This window comes from Schistocerca piceifrons, chromosome 3 (assembly GCF_021461385.2).
Source record: "Schistocerca piceifrons isolate TAMUIC-IGC-003096 chromosome 3, iqSchPice1.1, whole genome shotgun sequence".
Taxonomy (NCBI): Eukaryota; Metazoa; Arthropoda; class Insecta; order Orthoptera; family Acrididae; genus Schistocerca; species Schistocerca piceifrons.
This window is the reverse complement of record NC_060140.1, coordinates 191,710,422-191,733,782: the sequence shown is the minus strand read 5'-3', so window position 1 is coordinate 191,733,782 and position 23,361 is coordinate 191,710,422. Positions and strand designations below refer to the sequence as shown.

The 23,361-nt window shown below is 41.9% G+C and overlaps 1 protein-coding gene across 1 annotated transcript in view; it reads left to right on the top strand.

Annotated features, from left to right (window-relative positions):
• Positions 1–23,361, top strand: part of LOC124787687 (DENN domain-containing protein 5B) — a 475,881-nt gene that overhangs the window by 340,243 nt on the left and 112,277 nt on the right. The window contains exon 2 of the mRNA XM_047254514.1: positions 5,503–5,612. Coding sequence (XP_047110470.1) covers positions 5,503–5,612 — 110 coding nt within the window. The remainder of the gene's footprint in view (positions 1–5,502; positions 5,613–23,361) is intronic.

Here is a 23,361-nt window from a genome sequence, read left to right as displayed (position 1 = left end):
TTAATTGCTGATGCATAGAAAAAATTACTATCGATAGTAATAATTTGTATAAGAATGAATACAACTTGTGTTTAAATCATAGGTAATAGGCTATAATGTAATAAATAAATAAGTAAATTTCCTCTTTTCATTTCTTCTGCGTCATTTACCTTAACTTCAAAGCTCGCCCTTGGATCTGCTCCATGCCATTATTGTCGACTGAGATTGCGCAGTGGACTTTCCACTGGGCTAGTGGTCTGCGTCTAGTCAGCTAGATTTAGATTTTTCACTGTTTCTGGAAGACGCTTAAGGCAAAAACTGGAACTGCTGCTTTTCCTTACCCGTCTTCCCAAATTTGATCTTGAGCTTCGTCCACAATTATCTTGTCGTCGACGGTCCATTAACCCGTAATATTTCCTCCTCCAGTTACCAATGTTTTCTGTAGCCTCGTATCATAGAGACTTGATTGTTGTCCTTCCGTCATCCGAGCAGTTGGTGTTTTGTTGCTAAAATATGCTCTTAGCTGCTGACAGGCTACTCGTAATTTCGATTTCACAGCTGTTATAAATATGTTAAACAGAGATGCTTCGCTGGTATTTAAAACTGTCGTTTCTTTCGGATGTCTGTTTATTTAAATGATATTCGTTATTTAAATGATATTCGTTGTGTTCATACAGTGTCGGTCGTAATTACCGGCACAGGGGCTGATGAAGTGACAGTGAAAAATAAGTAGAATGGCAGCCATCGGCAGGCGTGGATCCTGGATCCTGTGTGTGTGTGTGTGTGTGTGTGTGTGTGTGTGTGCGTGCGTGTTCACCTTGAAGTGCCTACGATTTTCGTGGTAATAATAATAATAATAATAATAATAATAATAATAACAAAATTTTTTGATACAATAGTAATAATTTGTTTACACAAATCACTTTAGCTTAACATTCTGTACACGTGGGCAGAGCCTCACACAACCAACTTCTATTAAACGTAGCTTGTAATTTGTAGAACTGTTTCCGTTTTTGGGGCTCTTCGTTTTCACACCATTTATTCTCCGAAAAGTTATCTGCGAAATTTCGAAATTGATATAGGCTAAACAAAAATGTTAACTTTTTACTTTTATCTGGCCCTCCAGTACCTATCTAAGCAATGCATTTCAGCATTTGTAAAGGTGTGTGCGGAGTTAAAATACCAAAAATGCCTACAGAATTGATGGAAAACTTACGGCTGACAAGCCTGGAATTTGAACAACTAAATAATTGTACTCCACATTTTAGGAAAAGCTATAGCATCTTAACTGAACGCCTTTGTTCGTGGCTTGTATCAGTCAGATTCATAGCAGTGTTGCCAACTCTAAAAAACCCGAGTCGCTAGATTCAATATCAAAAGTCGCTAGAAAGTCGCTAAAACTGATTTTACTAGGGGTTTACTGAAAATGTCGTGCTGTGAATGGTGCAATATGCCAGTGGGGCGGGGGGTAATAAAATATTAATAAAAATTGTCTCATACGCAATTGCTATGTCTTAATTAAATGACACATCGCTTGCAACAACATACATATAAAATGCGCTAACGTTTAATTAAACATGTTATCATAATTGACGCAACACAAATTGTTGTTTCAATCACAGTAGTCAAATATACTAGAAATATACAACTATATTTGTAACAAAAGAAAGCAAGAACTCAAATTAGGTTACAAAATATATACATACCGATATGTGAGCTATTCATCGTCGTCACTCAGAAGATCGAATAACTCTTCTGTTTCATGCTCTGACAGAACTGTAGTTGATGTAGTGGGTTGAACGTCGCTCAAAAGATGATGTTCCAGTTCGACTGGTTTTGTCGCAAAAGAGTAACTTTTGTTCGTTGCAATAAGCTCCAATATGTCTGACGGTATGTCAAAAGATGCACAATCTTTATTTTGTATCTTCAGCTGGTCTCTCAATATGATCAAAGCATTAATTGTCTTTAACGATAATCTGTTACGTCGTTTAGTTTTTATAATGTTCATACTACTGAATATTCTTTCCACTTCTGCATTTGAATGCGGCAGACATAGAACAGTCATTCCTAGCTGTGAAATCAAAGACAAAGGATTCTCCCCTGCGGCATTTTTATACTGAAAAACCTCACTCCAAAATCGAACAATGTTAGTAGTGTTATTCCACCTAATGAAGTTGATATTATGCCATTCTTGCAGCATACCGTCTATGAAATCGCCACTAAAACCCAATTTGTTGGCTACAGCATTATTTTTATTCACTTTGAGTGTTTGTTCAACACTCAGCACTGACATTTTTTTTCAGGATCGTGATGTTACTTGGCAGTCTTTGTTGAATTTCTTTATGATTTTCGGACTAAACTGAATGCATTTCTTCTTCAAATAAACTTTATTTCTTCAAACTTGACTCAGACAATTTCTGTTCAAACATAAAGCCAAGGTTCGGATTTGCGTACATACATTCACTTGGAACTGGTGTTGTCAACAAATCAACAGTTGGAAAAACTGTTTGTCCGAGTGACTGCATGAGAAATACAAGTGTATCTAGTAATTTAGTGGGGTCATTGTCTTCTTCTTCAAAAGCTTTTATTGCTGTTTGTACGTCTTTTAAAGCATGTTTAAGGCAAAACATGTAAAGATAATTTGAGTCGTCACAATATATCTTTTACAAAAGATCGGCAGTGTAACAATTGTCTTGGACCATGACAAGTGAAAAATGTAGCTTTAGTTCTTCCCACTGCTCCAGAATTCTTCGTATTGCTGGTTCAATTGAAAGCCAACGTGTTGCACAGACCTTCCAAATTTTAGTGGCTGTTTTCCACAATTTATTGTCTGATAATCCTTTTATATTCCTCTTGTCTTTTGGGTGAAATGGAGAACCAATTGTAGGTTTCACGTACAAGAAACTCTATGTTTCTAGGTATGGTATTCACTGAGGCGTGCGAAACTGCAAGCTGAAGAGAGTGACAAATGCAACGGATCAAAAAAAAAAAAAAAAAAAAAAAAAAAAAAGGAGCTTCAGACCATATTCTCTCTTGAGTTGTTCGAAAAGCCCATTGTTTATTCCAACCATTGCAGAAGCATTATCTGTGCCAATTCCTACCATATTAGCGATTGGAAGTTTGAGATCTTTCAAAGAATTCACAAGAACAGCAGCCAGATTTCTTGCATCTGCAGTTTCTACTACAGCGAGTTTGAGAAATGCTGATCTAATGGTTTGGCTGTTTACACTATAGTGCCGTATAACGGTACCTAGCATTTTAAATATTGATATATCTGTGGATTCATCTATTAGTACACTGTATTTTTGGTTACCATTATCTTCAACCAATGATGGTGTAAAATATGGAGCCAAAACTTCAGTTATAATGTTAGTGCACTTTTTACGATGTAATAGCATGTTTTTAGCGCCCTCATCACCGGAAAACACCTTCTTGCACAGTATTCCTAAATGATCTACAGCTAAAATAGAACAATGTTCAGCAATAAATAAAGAAAGGGCGTCTTCTGCTCTGCTTGCTATTCTAACTGTAGTTTTCGGAACAATTTTCACAGGTAAGGTGATTTGTGTTTTTTTTTTAAATCAATTTTTTGTTTATGCCTAATAGTTTTCGAATGATTTCTAATATCACACAATTTAGCATAAAACTCTGTTGCACATGCTTGACATCTTGCCTTGGATAAGTATCCAACGACTGGTTTCAGCCACCCATTGAATTCAGGTTCTGCTTCCCACGCATCCCGATATTTTTGAGCGTTCTGCTTCTTCTTCTGCGGTAAATCCATTATGTAAGCCACCACAACATAAGTTTCACCAAGTTATAATCAATGAAAATGCATTAAAACTGAGGCGAACTATAGGTCATGAAACAATCTACTCACTCGGTATCTCGATATCAGTCCTATTGTTCATTGTTTAAAACGTAATAATGTCTGAGATACCCCCACCGAATTGTTCTTGCGTTACCACTGCGCATGTGGTAATAATTTGACCGAAATTCGAAAAATAAAGGGAGTTCAAAAATTGAAGAATTATAGATCGATACGCTATCGACGATAACAGGCTAGTGGGTAATGAATAATGAATTGTTCTATAGTCAAGGTTCTCTTACTCTGTAGGCAATTCCCACATTCAGGTTTACTAAATGCTAAACAATGCTACATGATCTGCTAAGAATGTAATTTAACTTAGTAAATCTAGAACAATGTCAGTGTAGTGCCCATTCTATAATTAAAAATCTTAGTTTTGTTAATGAAAATACTGGCCCAAAATAGTTTTGATTTGTACTCCAAAAGTCGACAGTACTCCAAAAGTCGCCAGATAAGTCGCTAAATAATTTTTGTCGCTAAAAAGTTTTTTTTGTCGCTAAGACGAAGGCAAAAGTCGCCATTTCTAGCGACAAAGTCGCTAAATTGGCAACACTGATTCATAGTTTCCGTAATTCCATAAATCTTTTGAGATGAATGCTAGGAACGTTCCTTTGGAAAGTGACATGGCTGGTTTTCTTCTCCCCTCTTGTTTTTTTTTTTTTTTTTTTTTTTTTTTTTTTTTTTTTTTTTTTTGAGTTATCCTGTGTTTCTAACGACCTTGTCGCCAATAGGATGCTAAACACTAATCTTCCTTCGCATTGTTGGTTCCACATGTTCGTAACGTAAGGCAGGTATACACTCCACTGGTATCACAGCAGTAACAGATAAACTGTTCTCTACAATTCCCACATGATCAGAGTCAACATAGCGATCGTGACAGATATTCTGGAAGACTTTCTTGCTGTAACGTTGTTACCGTATGTCAATTAGTGGATCAGTCAGTCATTGGCTCGAAGGTCCCAGGGTCGGCGAATATTAAAGGATGCCGTCACCGAGAAGCCTCAGCGAACATTTTGTCTCTAACAAAAGTTGTTCCCTATGCTGCGATCTATTAACCCTAGATGTTTGATGCAAAGACTTCGAAATAATCTGCATATTATCTTGCATCTGCTGCCTTAGAAACGTTTATGAAAACTGCACTATCAGCTACCACGCCTATATTCACGCACAGTGGCACAGAAATTGAATTCTAAGAATATATTTCAGTGATGCTACTTGTTGGCCATCTCTGTTGTTACTTAATTGGCCGTAAGAGATTGAATCGCTGTCCTAACTTAATGAACTATGTTACCTACAATTATTATTCTATAAAGCCAGTTATTGTGCTTTTATCTAGAGTTTGGAATCTGAGCGACTTGTTCATTGGAACTGAAAGAACAAATGTCTACGTTAAGTGTGTTTTAAAAGCTCTGTTTTCACATTTGCTTATTTTTCTATCCATTCCATCCTGTTCTGCTTTTGCTCTTTCCTTGTGGATCTCGAGTAAAAAATACATTTTCCAGAAAAGTATAAAATACTCTCTAATTATTCATATAGAATTACAAGGTACTGTGTACAAAAGAAGCAGGTATCCCCACAATCTGTTGAATATCTTCATTAACTGTACTTGTTAATTTGCTTGTAAATTTAAAGCAGCATTTATCTTTTTCTTTCAGGAGACAACTTGCAAACTACGCCTTTGGATCGTTCGTACAAAGCACAAGTACTTGCTCATTACCCAGACAATGTTCCTTGGAATCCATTTGATGAAAATGCTGTTTGCATGGTAAGAATTTCCTACCTATTTAGAAATCACTGGTTCATAAATTAAAATTTTGCAGACACTGTACATATGGTAACTGAATCTGTTTTACACAGTTTAGAATTGTTGACCAATGAGTTGGCGAAGATGGAGAAAAGCGATGTACAAGTTCTACATAAAGTTAAAAAAAGTTTCTTAATAAAATCTCTTAATAGTCAAGATTGCAAGTGAATATCAAGTTATGACTAGTTTCAGCTGATTTCACAGCCATCTTCTCATGGATTATAAAAACATATCTAGTGTTACTTCATAGAATGCGGTTAACCCACAACGCCAGCGTAGACGCTCATTTAAGAGAGGAATCTCAGTAAAAATAGTGGCATATATCACTGCGATAAAATAAAAGATACTCGAGACCCAACTTGCGGACTTGAATACCTGTTATTTTATCACAGTGGTTTATGCCATTATTTTTACTGACATCCCTCTCTTAATGAGCGTCCAATCAGACGTTGTGGCGTGCCCTCATTATACGTGTAGACACTGCACAAGTTTTTATAAATAATTTTTCGAAGTATGTATTTCCATCCAGCTACGTGAACATACGATACATTTGAACGGTTTCCTAGAACAGTGAAAGCACAATTTCATAGTACCCTGCGACTAAAGCAAAGTTTCTATTCGTATTGTCAGCAAGGGCCCAGTACAAATGCGTTACTCTGGGAACAGGCTTTCATACGGCATGAAACAGTGATGATGCCAACAACAATGATGATAATATATTTTAAAGACCTTTTGAAATTTTATTTAATGTTCTTTTGAAACTATAAATTAATGTAGCCAGTTATCGGTTACTATGACTGGTTATGGTAGTTCGTAGTTTTAGTTGATATTCATAACAGACATGGTCAAGCCTTAACATAAAATGCACTAACTGAAAAAAAAAATCGCAGCACCAAGAAGGAGCTGTGCGACATAAATGACAGTTGGTAGGCGTGTTTCTACATTTGAAAGATGATATCTTTACAAATTTGCCCCAGTCGCATTAAGAGTGAGGTTTGCAGTGCCACTATGAGGATACAAATCAGCTTTGCTTTAAATACACCCTGTAACGGTCGTGATTGTTGGTTATCTTTGAGATAGGACGTGGTGTACTGATGTTTGTCAATAACGCCCTTAAGGCGACGAAGACGCCACTATCAGCACCGCGCTGAGTTTGACGGAAGTCGTCTAATAGGACTACAAGAAGCCGGAAGTTCCTCCTGCGATTCTGCTGAAAGATTTGAATGCCGGACGCCACTTCGCCAGTAGCTTGAGTAGCGATCCCTCAGGTAAGGGACGCCTTTCCTCGTACTTCTGTCCGCTTTCGAACCGCCGTCTCCATATCTTACTCGATACAACCAGTACGTAAGGGACCTTCTTCTTCGACATCTTGGCGAAATACAGAGCTTCTTTTCCAAATCGAAATATTTATAACTTTTGGGAAACGAAAGCAATTCCGACGATTGTGTCAGTATGTAATTAGTTCTGCCAAGTATAAATATAGATCCCTCTGTCTGTACGGTACCTTCCTTTCACGCTTACTGATTGCGATAGAAACAGTCCATCGCCATGAGAGCAACAAAAAAGGAACGATGTAAAGAGAATGCGAATGTACGTTAATCATTTCTTTTTGATCACTGCGTTTGTGCCAACTTTAATTACTACAACTGCATGCTCAAAAGACAGTAAGGAAAGAAGAAATGGGTACGTAAATGTTTGAAAAAGAAGAACGACGTACTCCATATTAATTTACTTTCTAAAATCCGATAGCCTTGCGGCGAAACATTAGTAAATTAATAACAGACGGCACTGACCCCCATGATACACAAAAAAACACGACAGAAAGCTGCTGCAAGAGCACCGAAAAAGGCACGTATAATTTAGACGAATGCAAAATCTCCAAGTCTGGCGAAGTTTTACTGAGGCTCGAAATTTGGTCCGGATTTCAATGGGAGATGCATTTAATAGTTTTCACAATGAAACTCTCTCTCTAGAAATGTGGCGGAAAATCCATAGAGATTCTGGTCTTATGTTAAGTAAACCAGCGGAAAGGCTCAGTAAGTATCTTTACTGCGGGTCGACCGGCGGGTGAGGAGGAGGTGGAGGAGGAGGAGGAGGGGGAGACAAGGAACCCAACCCTTCAGAGGAGGTAAAGTCGTGGCAAATGTCCGCACACCGAAAGATTTGGCAGGAATGTAGCCACTGTACTCGTACATGATTGGTGGCAGCGCTGGTGACGAGAATGTGCGGCCAGCGCCGGCTTTAGGGTGGGGCGACTCGGGCGGTCGCCCAGGGCGCCGGGGCCGAAGGGGCGCCACGTACTAAACGCATGTAAAAAAAAAAATTACAATTTTCAATCACCCATTTCGCGAAACTAAAATATTATTCAGTCTCATTCAACATACGTTGCTAATCTCACGAATGCGCGATGAATTCGGGGTAGCAGAAGAGAGATCATGCTGAATGCAATCTTCGTATTGTCTGCAACCATCCATGTTTGAAGCGGGCTAGCACGGGCTCTACCAAAGCGCCTCTCTTATTTGTTTCAAGAACTGCAACAAGGAAGAGCCCATGCAGCCGCACCATCTCTCGTTTACAACAGAAACTACAGGTCGCTCCAAATAAAAGAAAATACAGACTGTGAAATATACATTACATTATGATTTAATTAATACGAATGTATTTATATCGAATATTTGTGACTTAATGACTCATGTACATTAATTAATAGATCATGCAATGCGTGCACTGCATTCATAGAGAATTCTCCCCGAACTTACTGAAATAATACAGCGCCACACAATGTTTGTTAGACTGCATATGTTGGCAGCGCTACGATTTGCACCCGCATGTCAGTAATTGTCAGTAAGAGTCGGAGGCAGCGGTCATGTTTTCGTGGCTGAATAATTGCGAGTGAAACGAGTGTCGTGACTGTGTCAACATTTTAATTTTCTGGTAGGTGCGAAAAACATTTTTATCTTTCAGTTCAGGTTTTTTTCTAGTTACGTCTACTGATAGGTGAATTTCTTTATTTGTTATAGATCGAATATTGTGGTCGCGAAATAGAGCAGTGTCCAAGCAATAATTTGTCAAATTATTAAATCATGCCAGAAGAGAAGGAAATGATTAAAAAAAAAGCTTTCTGGTTCAGAAAATCGGAAAAGAAAAGCTGAAATAGAAAAAGTTCTTGAAGAAACTAAAAAGCACATGAATATTTATAAGTACCTTAAAGGAAATTCTAAGGCAAATACTTCAGATATTGAATCAAAAGTCCATGTATCAGCAAATATTTCCTCAGACTGTGAACAATTATACACAAAAAATATACAATCACCTATTGAAGGTGATCAAATTGACCAGCGCAGTACATCTTTGCATGAATCCTCTGATATTTCTCCAAGTCAAAATCAACACATGACATCTGTGGTCGATGAAAGTATCAACGTTCTTGCAATAAAAGAATACAATGTTTCTGATGTAGGTACGTGGCCAAAAGTACTTAATGCTAGAGATATAGATCGCATTATAATATGTGGACCCTCACAAGTATGTCTAAATAACTTTCCAAAAGATGAAAATGGGCGTCATTTCTCTTCAACTCATTACACAAGAAAACTATCAAACGAAGAAACTATCAGACGACGGTGGCTAGTTTATTCTGTATCAAACGACAGTGTCCTTTGCTTTTGTTGTCGACTGTTTGATTTAAAGTCAACTACTAATTTGACTACCACTGTGGGTTTCAGAAATTGGAAACATTTAAGTGGAGCTCTGAAACTGCATGAAAATAGTCCTAACCACAAAAAAGCATTTACTCAATGGACTGAAGCTGAAATCAGGTTTAAAGCTGGATTAACTATTGACAAGGAAGAACAAAAGCTAATTTCTAAAGAAAGTTTACGATGGAGCAATGTGCTTCAAAGATTGATGCACATTACTTTGTATTTGGCTGAAAATAATATGGCATTCAGAGGGTTATCAGATAAATTATTTACCCCAGATAATGGAAAATTCTTAGGTCTTGTACAGTTATTGGCAAAGTTTGATCCAATCATGGAAGAGCACGTCAGACTGGCATTGAATGGTGATTTGGCTGACCATTATTGCGGCAAAAATATACAAAATGAATTAATAGAACTCATGGCATCACACGTTATGTCTACAATCGTATCCCGCATAAAGGGTTCAAAGTATTATGCAATCATAGCTGACTGTACTCCAGATATAAGCCACAAAGAACAACTTTCGATAACTTTAAGATGCGCCGACATAACAGAGGATGGCGTAAGTGTAAAAGAACATTTCATCTCATTTCTGCAAATAGATGATACAACCGGTGAAGGCCTCACAGAAAGCATTTTAAAAACATTGAGTGATCTTGACCTTAACATTAATGACTGCAGAGGACAGGGCTACGATAACGGCGCGAACATGAAGGGGAAAAATAAAGGCGTCCAGAACAGAATTAAGAAGTTAAATCCACTAGCTTTTTTTGTGCCATGTGGATGCCATAGTTATAATTTGGTATTGTGTGATGCGGCAAAATCATCAGTAAAATCCGTGACACTGTTCGGAATGGTACAAAAAATGTTTAATCTATTTGCTGGATCGGTAAATAGATGGAAAATTTTGACCGACCATTTGAAGATATACACCCTGAAAAATGTAAGTGACACACGCTGGGAAGCTCGAATTGATAGCGTCAAAGCGGTTCGTTATCAATTATGCGAAATGCATGACGCTTTGGTTTCCTTGGCCGATGCTACTGAACAAAGCGATGCTGCGGTGTCACACGAAGCGACAACACTAGGAGAACAATTAAAAGACTTCAGCTTCATTGTTTCTCTCGTGACATGGTATGATGTTCTGTTTCAAATTAACGTTGTGAGTAAAGCAAGTCAGTCACCCACAATCAACTTTGTCGAGTTTATGGGAATCCTTGACAAATGTTTTATTTGGAAACATATAGACAAACAGGTTTCGAACAAGCTATTGTAACAGCAACTGAACTGGCTTCGAATCTTGATACGCAGCCATTATTTAAACCACAAATGCGATTAAGACGTATTAAACGCAGGCCGGGTGAAGAGGCTTTGATGATCAAATAACTAACCCAAAAAAGAAGTTTAAAGTAGAGTTTTTCAATGCACTGTTGGACACCGTGCACATATCCATGAAAGAAAGATTTGAACAGATGCAAGAATTTTCTGCGACGTGGAGTTTCTTGTTTGACATTAAAAAAAATCAAAATAAAGAAGAACTAATACAATGCTGTTCTAAATTACAAGAAAAGTTAACTGTCAACATGAAGTCGGATATTGATGGAAATTTGCTGTGCGACGAAATTTTAGGCCTGCAACACTATCTCGAAGACAGCCAGGCGACCCCTATTGAAGCCTTAAACTTCATAAAAAAGCATAATCTTCAAGAGTTATATCTCAACATCTGGATAACGTTACGTATTTTGCTAACAATACCAGTGACTGTCGCAAGCGGCGAACGCAGTTTTTCCAAACTGAAGTTGATAAAAACGTACTTGCGGTCTACAATGTCTCAAACAAGACTAACCAGTTTGGCCTCACTGTCCATTGAAAATGAAGTTGCAGAAAACCTGGACTTTGCTAATCTGATCAGAGACTTTGCCGTCAGAAAAGCGAGAAAAGTAAAATTTTAGTCGTTTATAATTGTTTTTCATTAGGCATAATATGTTTTGTGTTCAGATGACTGACAGAAAGTATAGGTTTATGGCTTACAGTTATATTAAATTCAATAAAAATATGGCACCCAATTCAAAATTAGTGTTTTTTCGTTACACATATTACCTCCTATATATAAAAATCAATTGTTGTGTGTTAGTCTCACCAAAACAAAGAAATGGCTTGACCAATTTGAATAATTTTTGTTTTGTTTTGTTCGCTTTAGTACAGGGGTGCTTCAGAAAAGAAAAGAAATATTTGGGATATACGAGGCTGTTTCAACCACATTTTACGCATCTTTTCTTTGTTTGGAACACGCAAAAACAATTTTCTGGAGTTGTTGTAGATGTACAGTGCAGTACTACGCAATATTTTTAGACAATTTCCCAAAACGTGAATGCCCAAACAATATATCACTGCTATACTGACTGTTACGGCAGCGACAGCAGCATGCTGGACTGACGTCACAGGCTACACAAGACTCACATGGAGCGTCTTAGCGGGCTTTCAGATTATTTGGGTTTCATTTCCATTTAAAAAAATAAAATACTCAAATTTACGATGGAAGAGACCATGTTATGATCATAAGATGACGCCATTAACCACTTAAGACGATTTCTAGAAAACAGTCAAATACCGTGTTGCAAAGCACTGCCAGGTTCGCTATTTATACAATAAAGGGCGCCAACTGGACGACTCGCCCGGGGCACCTGGATGGCTAAGGCCGGCCCTGTGTGCGGCCATAAGAACAGGCTGTGGGTGGCCACGTGGCACGACCGAGACGGAAGACCATCGTGTGCGGCGTATGGTTCTGGCGCATCGTACCGCATCTGCAGCAGCGAGCAACTCGAGCAGCGGTTGGCACCACAGTGACATAACGAACTGTTACAAATCGGTTACTTCAAGGGCAGCTCCGAGCCAGACGCGCTGTAGCGTGCATTCCAGCGACTCGGAACCACCGCCAATTGCGATTTCACTGGCGTCAAGCGTGACGTCATTGGAGGGGAGGCTGGAGGTCTGTCGTGTTTGCTGATAAAAGCTAGTTGTGCCTCGGTGCAGTGATGACTGTGTTTCCGTTACGATGAGGCCAGTTTAGGGCCTGCAACCAACCTGTCTGCATGCTAGACACACTGGACCTACACCTGCAGTTATTGTCCGGGGCACGATTTCGTGTGCCAGTAGGGCCACTCTCGTTGTTATCCCACGCCCTCTGAATGCAAAGTTGTATATCAGTCTGGCGATTCGACCTGACGTGCTGCCATTCATGAACAGTATTACAGGGAGTGTGCTCGCCCACGTACCACCGTTGTAACCCAACGTGGCTCGACCACCAGATCTGTCTCCACTTGAGTTCATATGGGTCATCATCAGAGGACATTTCCAGAGTTATCCACAAACAGCATTAACTGTCCCTGTACTGACCGACGAAGTGCAACAGGCAAGGAACTCCATGCCACAAACAGACAACCGGCACCCGTACAACATAACGCGTACACGTTTGCACGCTTGCATTCAACGGTCTGGCGGTTACACCGGTTATTAATGTACCAACGTTTCACATTTGCGTTGGATTATCCCGCGATTACGTCAACTCGTTATCTTGCAGTATTATCACTTAAATATTGCCTAGAAAAATATATTCCCAAAATTTCATTTCTTTAATTGTTATTTGTTGTTCGTTTTTTCCGTTAGTGTATTTGCATTTCATGTTATACCGGGTGATCAAAAAGTCAGTACAAGTTTAAAAACTTAATAAACCACGGAATAATGTAGATAGAGAGGTAAAAATTGACACACACGCTTGAAATGACATGGGATTTTTTTAGAACAAAAAAGTTCACAAAATGTCCGACAGATGGCACTGGACAGCAAAACGTCAGTGACTGCGCTTGACAATCGTGTTACAGAATCGCATCATCCCCAGCCTGGCTGATAAACGCCTGCTGGAACGTACGATGTTTATGCAGGATGGCGCACCACCCCATATTGCTAGACGCGTGAAAGATCTCTTGCGCGCGTCGTTTGGTGATGATCGCGTGCTCAGCCGCCACTTTCGATATGCTTGGCCTCCCAGGTCCCCAGACCTCAGTCCGTGCGATTATTGACTTTGGGGTTACCTGAAGTCGCAAGTGTATCGTGATCGCCCGACATCTCTAGGGATGCTGAAAGACAACATCCGACGTCAATGCCTCACCATAACTCCGGACATGCTTTACAGTGCTGTTCACAACATTATTCTTCGACTACAGCTATTGTTGAGGAATGATGGTGGACATATTGAGCATTTCCTGTAAAGAACATCATCTTTCCTTTGTCTCACTTTGTTATGCTAATTATTGCTATTCTGATCAGATGAAGCGCCATCTGTCGGACATTTTTTTAACTTTTGTCTCTTTTTGGTTCTAAGAAAACCCCATGTCATTCCAAGCATGTGTGTCAATTTATACCTCTCTATCTACATTATTCCGTGATTTATTCAGTTTTCAAATTTATACTGACTTTTTGATCACCCGGTATTTCGAAATTTTGTTTCGTTCCGACGGCACTTCCGCCTTTGCTCTTCGAAATTCCCGGTCGAAAAAACTCCAGTTTGTAGAGGAAATATCAATAAACATTTTGACCAAATTTGACATTGATATCTAGAACACACCCCGAGAAAAAAAATTCTCAAAGAACATGCTTTTTTCGGGCCAAAGATGGTAAACCTCCCCTTAATGGTGTTTTTGGATGATATCGTCCGATGATGTCCCATGTGTACTCAATTCCAGACAGATCTGTTGATCGAGCAGGCCAAGACAATAGTCCCACTCTTGACAATAATTTACCAAAGAACCCTTGGGCGCAGAACTGTTCTCTGGGATTGGAAGGTTACAACCATCTATAAAACTGGCAGCATAGTTGATCAATAGAACTACCATTATATGTCATTCTCATATATTTGCAGCAGACGTATAGAAGATATTTTGAGTTAAAGTATTGTTGTTGTTGTTGTTGTGGTCTTCAGTCCTGAGACTGGTTTGATGCAGCTCTCCATGCTACTCTATCCTGTGCAAGCTTCTTCATCTCCCAGTATATACTTTGAAATTCCATGGAAACCAGCATCAATGCCTAAAACATTGATAATCCTCTCTTGATATCCTAACTGTCATATGTAAACGCAAATAGCTAGATTATGTGTGCCTAGACTTTTGAAGAGCTTTAGATTCTACCAAACAAAAAGGATTCATAAGGTATATTTAACTAGGTTTGCAACTGGATTGAAAATTTATTGACAGGGTGCAAACAGTACTTTATGCAAAGTGGAGAGTAATCCACGAATTGAGAGGTACTATATTGTGTGCATCAGCGAAATATAATAGGACCATTACCACACTTATTAATTCCGTGATGGTGTTACAGACTTTCAGGGATGATGGAAAAGGGTAAATGTATCAATGTTAGGTAATGGACCCTGGTACAGAAACGACGAAGTCGAATGTAATAAGTGAGTGTGTGTTCATGGCATAAACCAGGTTCATTATTTATACACATACTGGTTTAGTTTCAAAAGGAGTGGCAGACTGTGATCTCAGAATAAGCATAGCAAACCAGTATGACTTCACTATGTCGCCCAAAGGATGATAATACTCTCGCAACTGGTTGTCGATTAAGATAGGGTGATTCCTTGATGTTACAAATTGTCAGGGACGCTAGTCCGGAAACGACCAAGTCGAAAGTCCGGAAACGACCAAGTCGAAAGGTATTAGCAAAAATCTACTCTAGGTACGCCCTAGCCTCGCACAGTGCTCAAAATGAGGGCCCCAACTTCTGAACCCTCATCATGACTTAAGAATTCTCATTGAATATTCCCCAATACCCTGAGATGATTTCTCCTGTTGATAGACTAGTAACGGCGCATTTAACTTGATGTCAGAGAGAGACTGAAAGTCCTAAGTCCATGGTACAGTAATTGTGAATTCCATTTACATGACACGCAAAATCGTGAAGCGTTCCACATTTTTACCACTGCTACTCTTGCCACCCTCTGGTAGCGTCCATTCAGGAGTCCATCTATGCCCTGGAACAGTCCCGCCGTTCCGTGGTGTTTGTGTGGACCCTAGGACACGTCGGAATCCCCGGCAACAAACTTGCCGACAGACTGGCCAAACAGGCGACGCGGAAACCGCTTCTGAAGACAGGCATCTCCGAAGCTGACCTGCGTTCTGTCTTACACCGCAGGGTTTTCCAGCTTTGAGAGACGGAATGGCACAACAGCACGCACAACAAACTGCGTGTCATTAAGGAGACTATGAATGTATGGAAGTCTTCCATGCAGGCCTCTCGCAGGGAATCAGTTATCCTCTGCCGGCTCCTCATTGGCCTTACTTGGCTAACGCATGGTCACCTACTCCGTAGCGAGGACCCACCTCAGTGTCGCTGTGGCTCCCAAATGACAGTCGTCCACCTCTTGCTGGACTGCCCACTTTAGCCGCTCTGCGGCAGACTTTTAACAACCCCAGCACCCTGCCTTCGGTGTTGGACGATAATGCCTCCACAGCAGCTTTAGTTTCACGTTTTGTCCGTGAGAGTGGGTTTTATACTTCTATGTAGGTTTTAGCGCATGTCCTTTTGTCCCTCTGTGTCCTCCACCCTAGTGCTTTTAGGGTGGAGGTTTTAATGTGTTGCAGAGTGACGGACTTCCCATTTTTATTCTCGAGGTTGGACAGCCACTGTAATCTGCTTTCATGTTTTACTCTCTTCTGTTTCTAGCATCTCTCTGTTGTTTTCTTGTCCTCTTTTGTTCCTTTTAGTGTTCGTTGCCTTCCCTTCGTTCTTGTGGCTTTTCCTTTCTTTCCGCTTTGTGTTATATGTTTCGTACCTTTTATTCTCACACTTGTGGCATTGTTTCATTAGGAACGAGGGACCGATGACCTCGTAGTTTGGTCCCTTCTCCCGCCTTTAAACCAACCAACCGCCCGCATCTCGTGGTCGTGCGGTAGCGTTCTCGCTTCCCACGCCCGGGTTCCCGGGTTCGATTCCCGGCGGGGTCGGGGATTTTCTCTGCCTCGTGATGGCTGGGTGTTGTGTGCTGTCCTTAGGTTAGTTAGGTTTAAGTAGTTCTAAGTTCTAGGGGACTTATGACCACAGCAGTTGAGTCCCATAGTGCTCAGAGCCAAACCAACCAACCAATCAATCCATTTACTTGCACATTTTTCTCAAGCTGATACATTTACGACAGTTGTTCCAAATGATGTCCCCCAGCGACAGTGCAGGCACGGTAGCGTCGTACAAAGTTCTGTCGCACCCGTTCCAATATCCCCGGTGTCGTTTCAACAGTGTCGCAGGAGCGAGAATTCGTGTCAGGAGATCGTCTTTAGTCTCGACAGACGTCTCGTATACCCATCTTTTCTCATGGCCCCACAAGAAGTAATCAATTGGGTGAGATCAGGTGAACGTGCTGGCCTCTGGACATGAATTCCTATACCTATCCACTTCTCAGGGTAAGTCTGGTCCAGGTGTTTACAATCCCTCAGTCAAAAGCGAGGTTGGGCTCCATCATGACGAAACCACATTAGTTGACGAATAACAGTGGGGTATGTTCCAGAAACCTGAGTAGTGTGTCTCTGATCAACATTGTGTACAGTGGTGCATTTAAGTGGGGAGCTAAAGAAACGAGCCTAGTACATAACCACTGACTATGCCTGTCCACACGTTGGCAGATAATCTATGTCGATGGCTCTTCATAACTGTAGCGTGGGAATTCTCATCGGCCCAAAAATAACTATTGCAACTATTTAAGCATTCCGTCTTTGATGAAAGAGGCTTCATCCGTGAAAAGTACTCGTACATATGCAGGAAAGTGGGAATCGACTGTCACGAGCTACAAGAACCACTGGATGAACACAACAGAAGCTCGGAAGGCAGCAGGAGTCAAAGCAAGCACTTTCTGTGTATGGTGGGGGCATGGGTGCATTTCTCGTAATACAACACAGTAGTTTGTGAAACGTTCATTTCACATGCAATTGATCGAGTGGTGATTGCAGACGCCTCATCCGCTCTGAAAGCACTGCTTCTTCGAAGTCGGGAGGCTTTCAGTAAGTAATGCAGTATCTTTTCTCCCTCTTCCATTTTACGCTGAAAAAGAAAGGCGGAATCTGTTATAGGAGATCTTAGAAAATTCCCGCTTCAGCTTCTACAGTTGCATGAAGTTCCGATAGGTGACGGAATTTATGTAGCCTTCAAAATGGCGCCTGTAACAGACATGCGTTCCAAGCAGCGAACTGCCATTCAGTTGCACTTGGAGAAAAATCAGGGCGTCGCAGATATTCATAGGCGCTTGCAGAATGTCCACGGAGACCTGTCAGTGAACAAAAGCACGATGAGTCGTTGGGCGAGGCGTCTGTCGTCATTGCAATAAGGCCGCGTAAACCTCTTCGATTTCCTGCGTGCTGACCAACCGCACACAGTTGTGACTCCTGGCATTTTGGAACGTGCGGACACTCTCATTCGAGATTATCGACAGATCACAAACAAACACCTCGCTGCCGGCCGGTGTGACCGAGCGGTTCTAGACGCTTCAGACCACTACCGTCGCAGGCTCGAATCCTGCCTCCGGCATGGATGTTTGTGATGTCCTTAGGTTAGTTCGGTTTAAGTAGTTCTAAGTTTTAGGGGACTGATGACCTCAGATGTTAAGTCCCGCGGTGCTCAGAGCCATTTGAACCAAACACCCGGACGTATCTGTTGGTAGTACTGACACACTCGTCCACCAGTTGGGGCACTCAAAGATGTGTGCCCTCTAGGTCCTTGCCGCCTAACAGAAGACCATGAAGAACAACTAAGGATCACCTGTGCGGAACTGCGTGCGTGCTACGAGGTTGATCGGTACAAGTTTTTGTCGAATATCATCACAGACGATGAAACACGGTTTCATCACTACGAATCGGAAACAGAATGGCGATCGAAATGATAATTAAATGGACACCCTAGCTGCAAACAGGCGTTGATATACTTCATTGGGGACATGTTGAAAATGTGTGCCCCGACCGGGACTCGAACCCGGGATCTCCTGCTTACATGGCAGACGCTCTATCCATCCACACCACTACATTCGTAGTGCACCTAATTGATGTTTGCCCATCATACTCATTACTCGTGGCAGATTAATGTACCAAGTAGTCGTAAGTCTATTAGGCACACTACGAATGTAGTGGTGTGGACATGTCGGGAATGTGAGTCTCACGGGGAGCGTGCAAGGGATAGTCCCTGCAGGCGCACTATCCTCTGTGCCCTCGGTGGCTCAGATGGACAGCCGGCACGGTAGCTCAGCGTGCTCGGTCAGAGGGTTAGATGCCCTCTGTAACAAAGAAACTGAGTGAACGGATCAACGAAGAACCTGAACGGGTGCCATCGGACGTCCGCCCCGAACAAATTCAACGAACAATGTAGACCAAAAAGAGAGGGAAAAAAAGATGGATAGCGCGTCTGCCGTGTAAGCAGGAGATCCCGGGTTCGAGTCCCGGTCGGGGCACACATTTTCAACATGTGCCCAATGAAGCATATCAACGCCTGTTTGCAGCTAAGGGTGTTCATTTAATTATCATTTGATTCTAACGAAAAAAAATTCGAAGTCTACTCTCAGCCGGCAAAGTCGTTTTGAAACGGACTCTGAGGGGGTTATTTTGTTTGATGTTCTGCCTTACAGTGCAACAACCAACTCTGTAGTGTATTGTGCTTCCTCACGAAATTGAGGAAACGGCTTCAGTGAGTTCGTCGCCAGAAAAATGCAAACGAACTTCTCCGTGACAGTGTAAGGCCGCACACAAGTCTGCGCACCCGAGAGGAGCTCACTAAACGTCGTTGGGCTGTTCTTCCTCATCCACCCTATAGCCCGGATCTCGCACCTTCCGACTTCCATCTTTTCGGCCGCGGGAAACAGAGCATGGATGACTGAGGGGTTATTGATGCAGCAAGACGTTGGCTCTGACGTCGACCAGTAGGGTGGTACCAGCGGGCACACAGGACCTCCCATTAAGGTGGCGTAAGGCAGTCGGATTGGAAGGAGATCATGTTGAAAAATTGGGTTTGTAACCAAAGGAGTGGGAAATAATATGGAGTACACTGGAATCCTGAATAAAACCAATCTGCTTCCAGAAAAAAGTTTTGCGTTATTTATTGAACGTTCCTTATAGTTCGTCGTCCTTCTCGGTCGTTGTTCTGTTGTACCAATTGCATTGTTTCACCTAATCGCTGGAACTGGCTTGAAAACATGATGTGAGCCGGATGCCTTCTACTCGGATATTTGGTCCTGTACAATCTTTCCACTTCTGTGCCGGTTCTATTTCCTTGCCCATACACGAAAATCATATCTGCAGTATTTTCTTTCTTTCTTTTTATTTATTTATTTATTTAATGCCTTTCCGGTCGTGCCCATTAAGCCATCTTAGCAATGGAAAGACAATACGATAGCGTATTGAAGACGATTTTCATGTCAGTTACGACGATAGGAACGTAAGAACAACACAACACGCAGTCCGCGAGCGGAGAAAATCTCCGACCCGGGGAGGAATCGAACTGGGACCCCTTTGGTTAGCAATGTCTGCAAGTTTCGTCACCGGGTCCGATTCTGTCTGGTTAGTTCTGGTCGTTTATGGTTTTGTTATGAAATGTACTCCCGAAAACTGAATATGCTCAATTATCACGTTTTCAGGCGAGAAAGTTACATTTACAGCTGCCGGCCAATTGAAACAAAGAAATCTGTTATCAGTTTTTGGACTAAGGTTTGTGGCCTTACGTAAAAATGTAGCCGTTTCCGCTCATCATTGACTCGTGGGATTTGTAAAGCTGTTTCTCCTTATACGATGGCCTGGTTGTTGATCAATTCGGAACATCGACGTGCCCATTAAAAGTAATTTCCCGAAGGTCTATGCCGTCTTACGACGTATTCCTTTACTGACATGTGACGAATTATACTAGCCCATTACAGAAGTGCCCAATTCTCCTTACACAGCAGACTGAAAACACAAGTAGATGGTTCAAATGGCTCTGAGCACTATGGGACTTAACTTCTGAAGTCATCAGTCCCCTAGAACTTAGAACTACTTAAACCTAACCAGCCTAAGGACATCACACACATCCATGCCCGAGGCAGGATTCGAACCTGCGACCGTAGCGGTCGCGCGGTTCCAGGCTGTAGCGCCTAGAACCGCTCGGCCACTCCGGCCGGCAACACAAGTAGAAGCGATACAATTAATACAATACATACCTGGATCCGTAATCAACTGCAGGCTTTGAATGTCTTTATGATATACACTGGGATAGCGATATGCACATGTACAGAAGGCGGTAGTTTCGCGCACACAAGGCGTGTAAGTGCAGTGCATTGGCGGAGCTGTCATTTGTGCTCAGATGATCCTTGTGAAAATGTGCTGAACGTGATTATTGCCGCACGACAGGAATTAATAGGCTCTGAACGCGGAATGGTAGTTGGAGCTAGACGCATATGACATTCTAGTTCGTAAATCGTTTGGAAATGTAATATCCCGAGATTCGCAGTGTCAAGAGTGTGCCGAAAATACCAAATTTCAGGCATTACCTCTCACCACGGACAACGCAGTGTCCGACGGCTTTCATTTAACGAGCGAAAGCAGCGGCATTTGCGTATAGTTGTCAATGCTAACAGAAGCAACACTGCGTGAAATAACAGCAGAAATCAGTGTCGTAACCTTTAGAATAGCGCGGCGAAATTTGGCTAGGGCTGGGGCAGCAGACGACCGACGCGAGTGCCTTTGCTAACAGCACATCGCCTGTAGCGCTTCTCTTGCGCTAGTGACGATACCGGTTGGACCTTAGAAGACTGGAGAAGCGTGGCGTGGTCAGATGAGTCTCGATTTCAGTTGGTAGGAGGTGATGGTAGGGTGCGAATTTGGCGCAGACCCCACGAAGCTATGGACCCAAGTTATCAAGAAGGCAGCGTGTAAGATTGTGGCGGCTTCATAATGGTGTGGGCTGTGTTTATGTGGAATGGACTGGGTCCTCTGGTCAAATTAAACCAATTATTGGCTGGATATGGTTATGTTCGGCTACTTGAAGGCCATTTGCAGCCATTCATGGTGTTCATGTTCGCAAACAACGATGGAATTTTTATGAATGATAATGCGCCATATCACCGGGCCACAATTGTTCGCGAGTGGTTTGAAGAATATTCTGGACAGTTCGAGCGAATGATTTGGCCGCCCAGATCGCCCGACATGTCCGAAAGAACAGATACCACGCATTCGCCTCGATGGGCCATGGGTCCACCACATTCATTGCGGCTGCACTATTATTTTCGACATTCTGCGGGAATCTCAAAGCAATGAGCGTGGAGGACAAGAACGGGGAATGCGGATAGGTGATGCTAATAACAGATTTGTTTGTTTCAACTGGCTGGCAGCTGTATCTGCTACTTTATCACCTCAAAACCTGATAATGAAGCATATTCAGTTTTGGGGAGTACATTTCATGGCATAAACCATAAAGCACTAACATCGATCAGGACTAACCAAACGAAATCGTACCCTGTGATGAAACTTGCAGACACTACTAACCAAACGGGCCCCGGTTCAAATGGCTCTGAGCACGATGGGACTTAACATCTTAGGTCATCAGTCCCCTAGAACTACTTAAACCTAATTAACCTAACGACATCACACACATCCATGCCCAAGGCAGGATTCGAACCTGCGACCGTAGCGGTTGCGCGGTTCCGGACTGAAGCGTCGAGAACCGCTTGGCCACAGTGGCCGGGGCCCCGGTTCGATTCCCGGCCGGTTCGGAGATCTTCTCCGCTCTGGGACTGGGTGTTGTTTTGTCCTTACGTTCGTATCGTCGTTACTGACATGAAAATCATCTTCAGTACGCTGTCGTATTGTCTTTCCATTACTAAGATGTGAGTTGGCCTGGAGGCATGCCGAGATAGACCGCACAACTCTGATAAACCCTGTGTCGGGTGGTGCAGTGGTTAAGGCAACTGCCTTGTAAGCAGGAGATCCAGGGATCGAACCTAGGTCCACCAGACATTTTCACTCATTTGAAGTCCCCATCCAACTGACATCAAAATTTCCTGCCCATTTGTTTCTCCCACTCGACCTTCAGTTTGCATAATAAGTATCACAACTGCGGTTTCCACACTGGTCCCCAGTAGGCGTCAATTTATTTATAGAAGATTTTGAAGACACGTCTCTGAGGTAGGCGTTTTTAAAACCTACTTGTTTTTGGAGGCACATAGACAATACGTTCATGATAGGACATAACGGAAAGACACTCTTAACTGTGTCCTAGATCTTTTTAACTTCATCCTAGCATCAAGTTCACAATGGGGGTTGAAAGGGATGGAAAGCTTCCGTTTCTAGATGTCTTGGTTTACAGAAATGATAATGGGGCACTGGGACACAGTGTTTATCGAAAGCACACACACACACACACACACACACACACACACACACACACACACACACACACACACACACGGACCGTTCCCTTTGTTCATCGTGCTGTCATCCATTGTTCCAATGCACAGGGATTCTGCATACTTTGACAGGAAGAGCTTATTCCATTTCAGACACCGTAAGATTGACACAAGGACTGAGGACTCTACAGACAAACAGATCCCTTGTGCTTTCCAGTTTGGACCTTCACGGGAACCACTAGAACAAGAAGGCAATAGAAACTTTTGAAATATGGTGCTACAGAAGAATGGCGAAGATCAGATGGGTAAATCGTACACCGATAACTAATGAGGTGGTACTGAATAAAATATGGGAGAAAAGAAATTTGCGGCATGACTTGACTAAAAGAAGGGATCTTTTGATAGGACACAATCTGAGATATCAAGGAATCATCAGTCTAGTATTGAGGGAAATGTGAGGGATAAGAAACGGAGACCAAGAGATAAATAGAGTGAGGAGGTTCAAATGGGTGTGGGTTCCAGTACCTATTTGAACAAGTAGAGTCTTGCATTGCATACAGCAGAGTGAAAAGCTCCATCCAATACATCTTTGAACTGAAGATCAGAA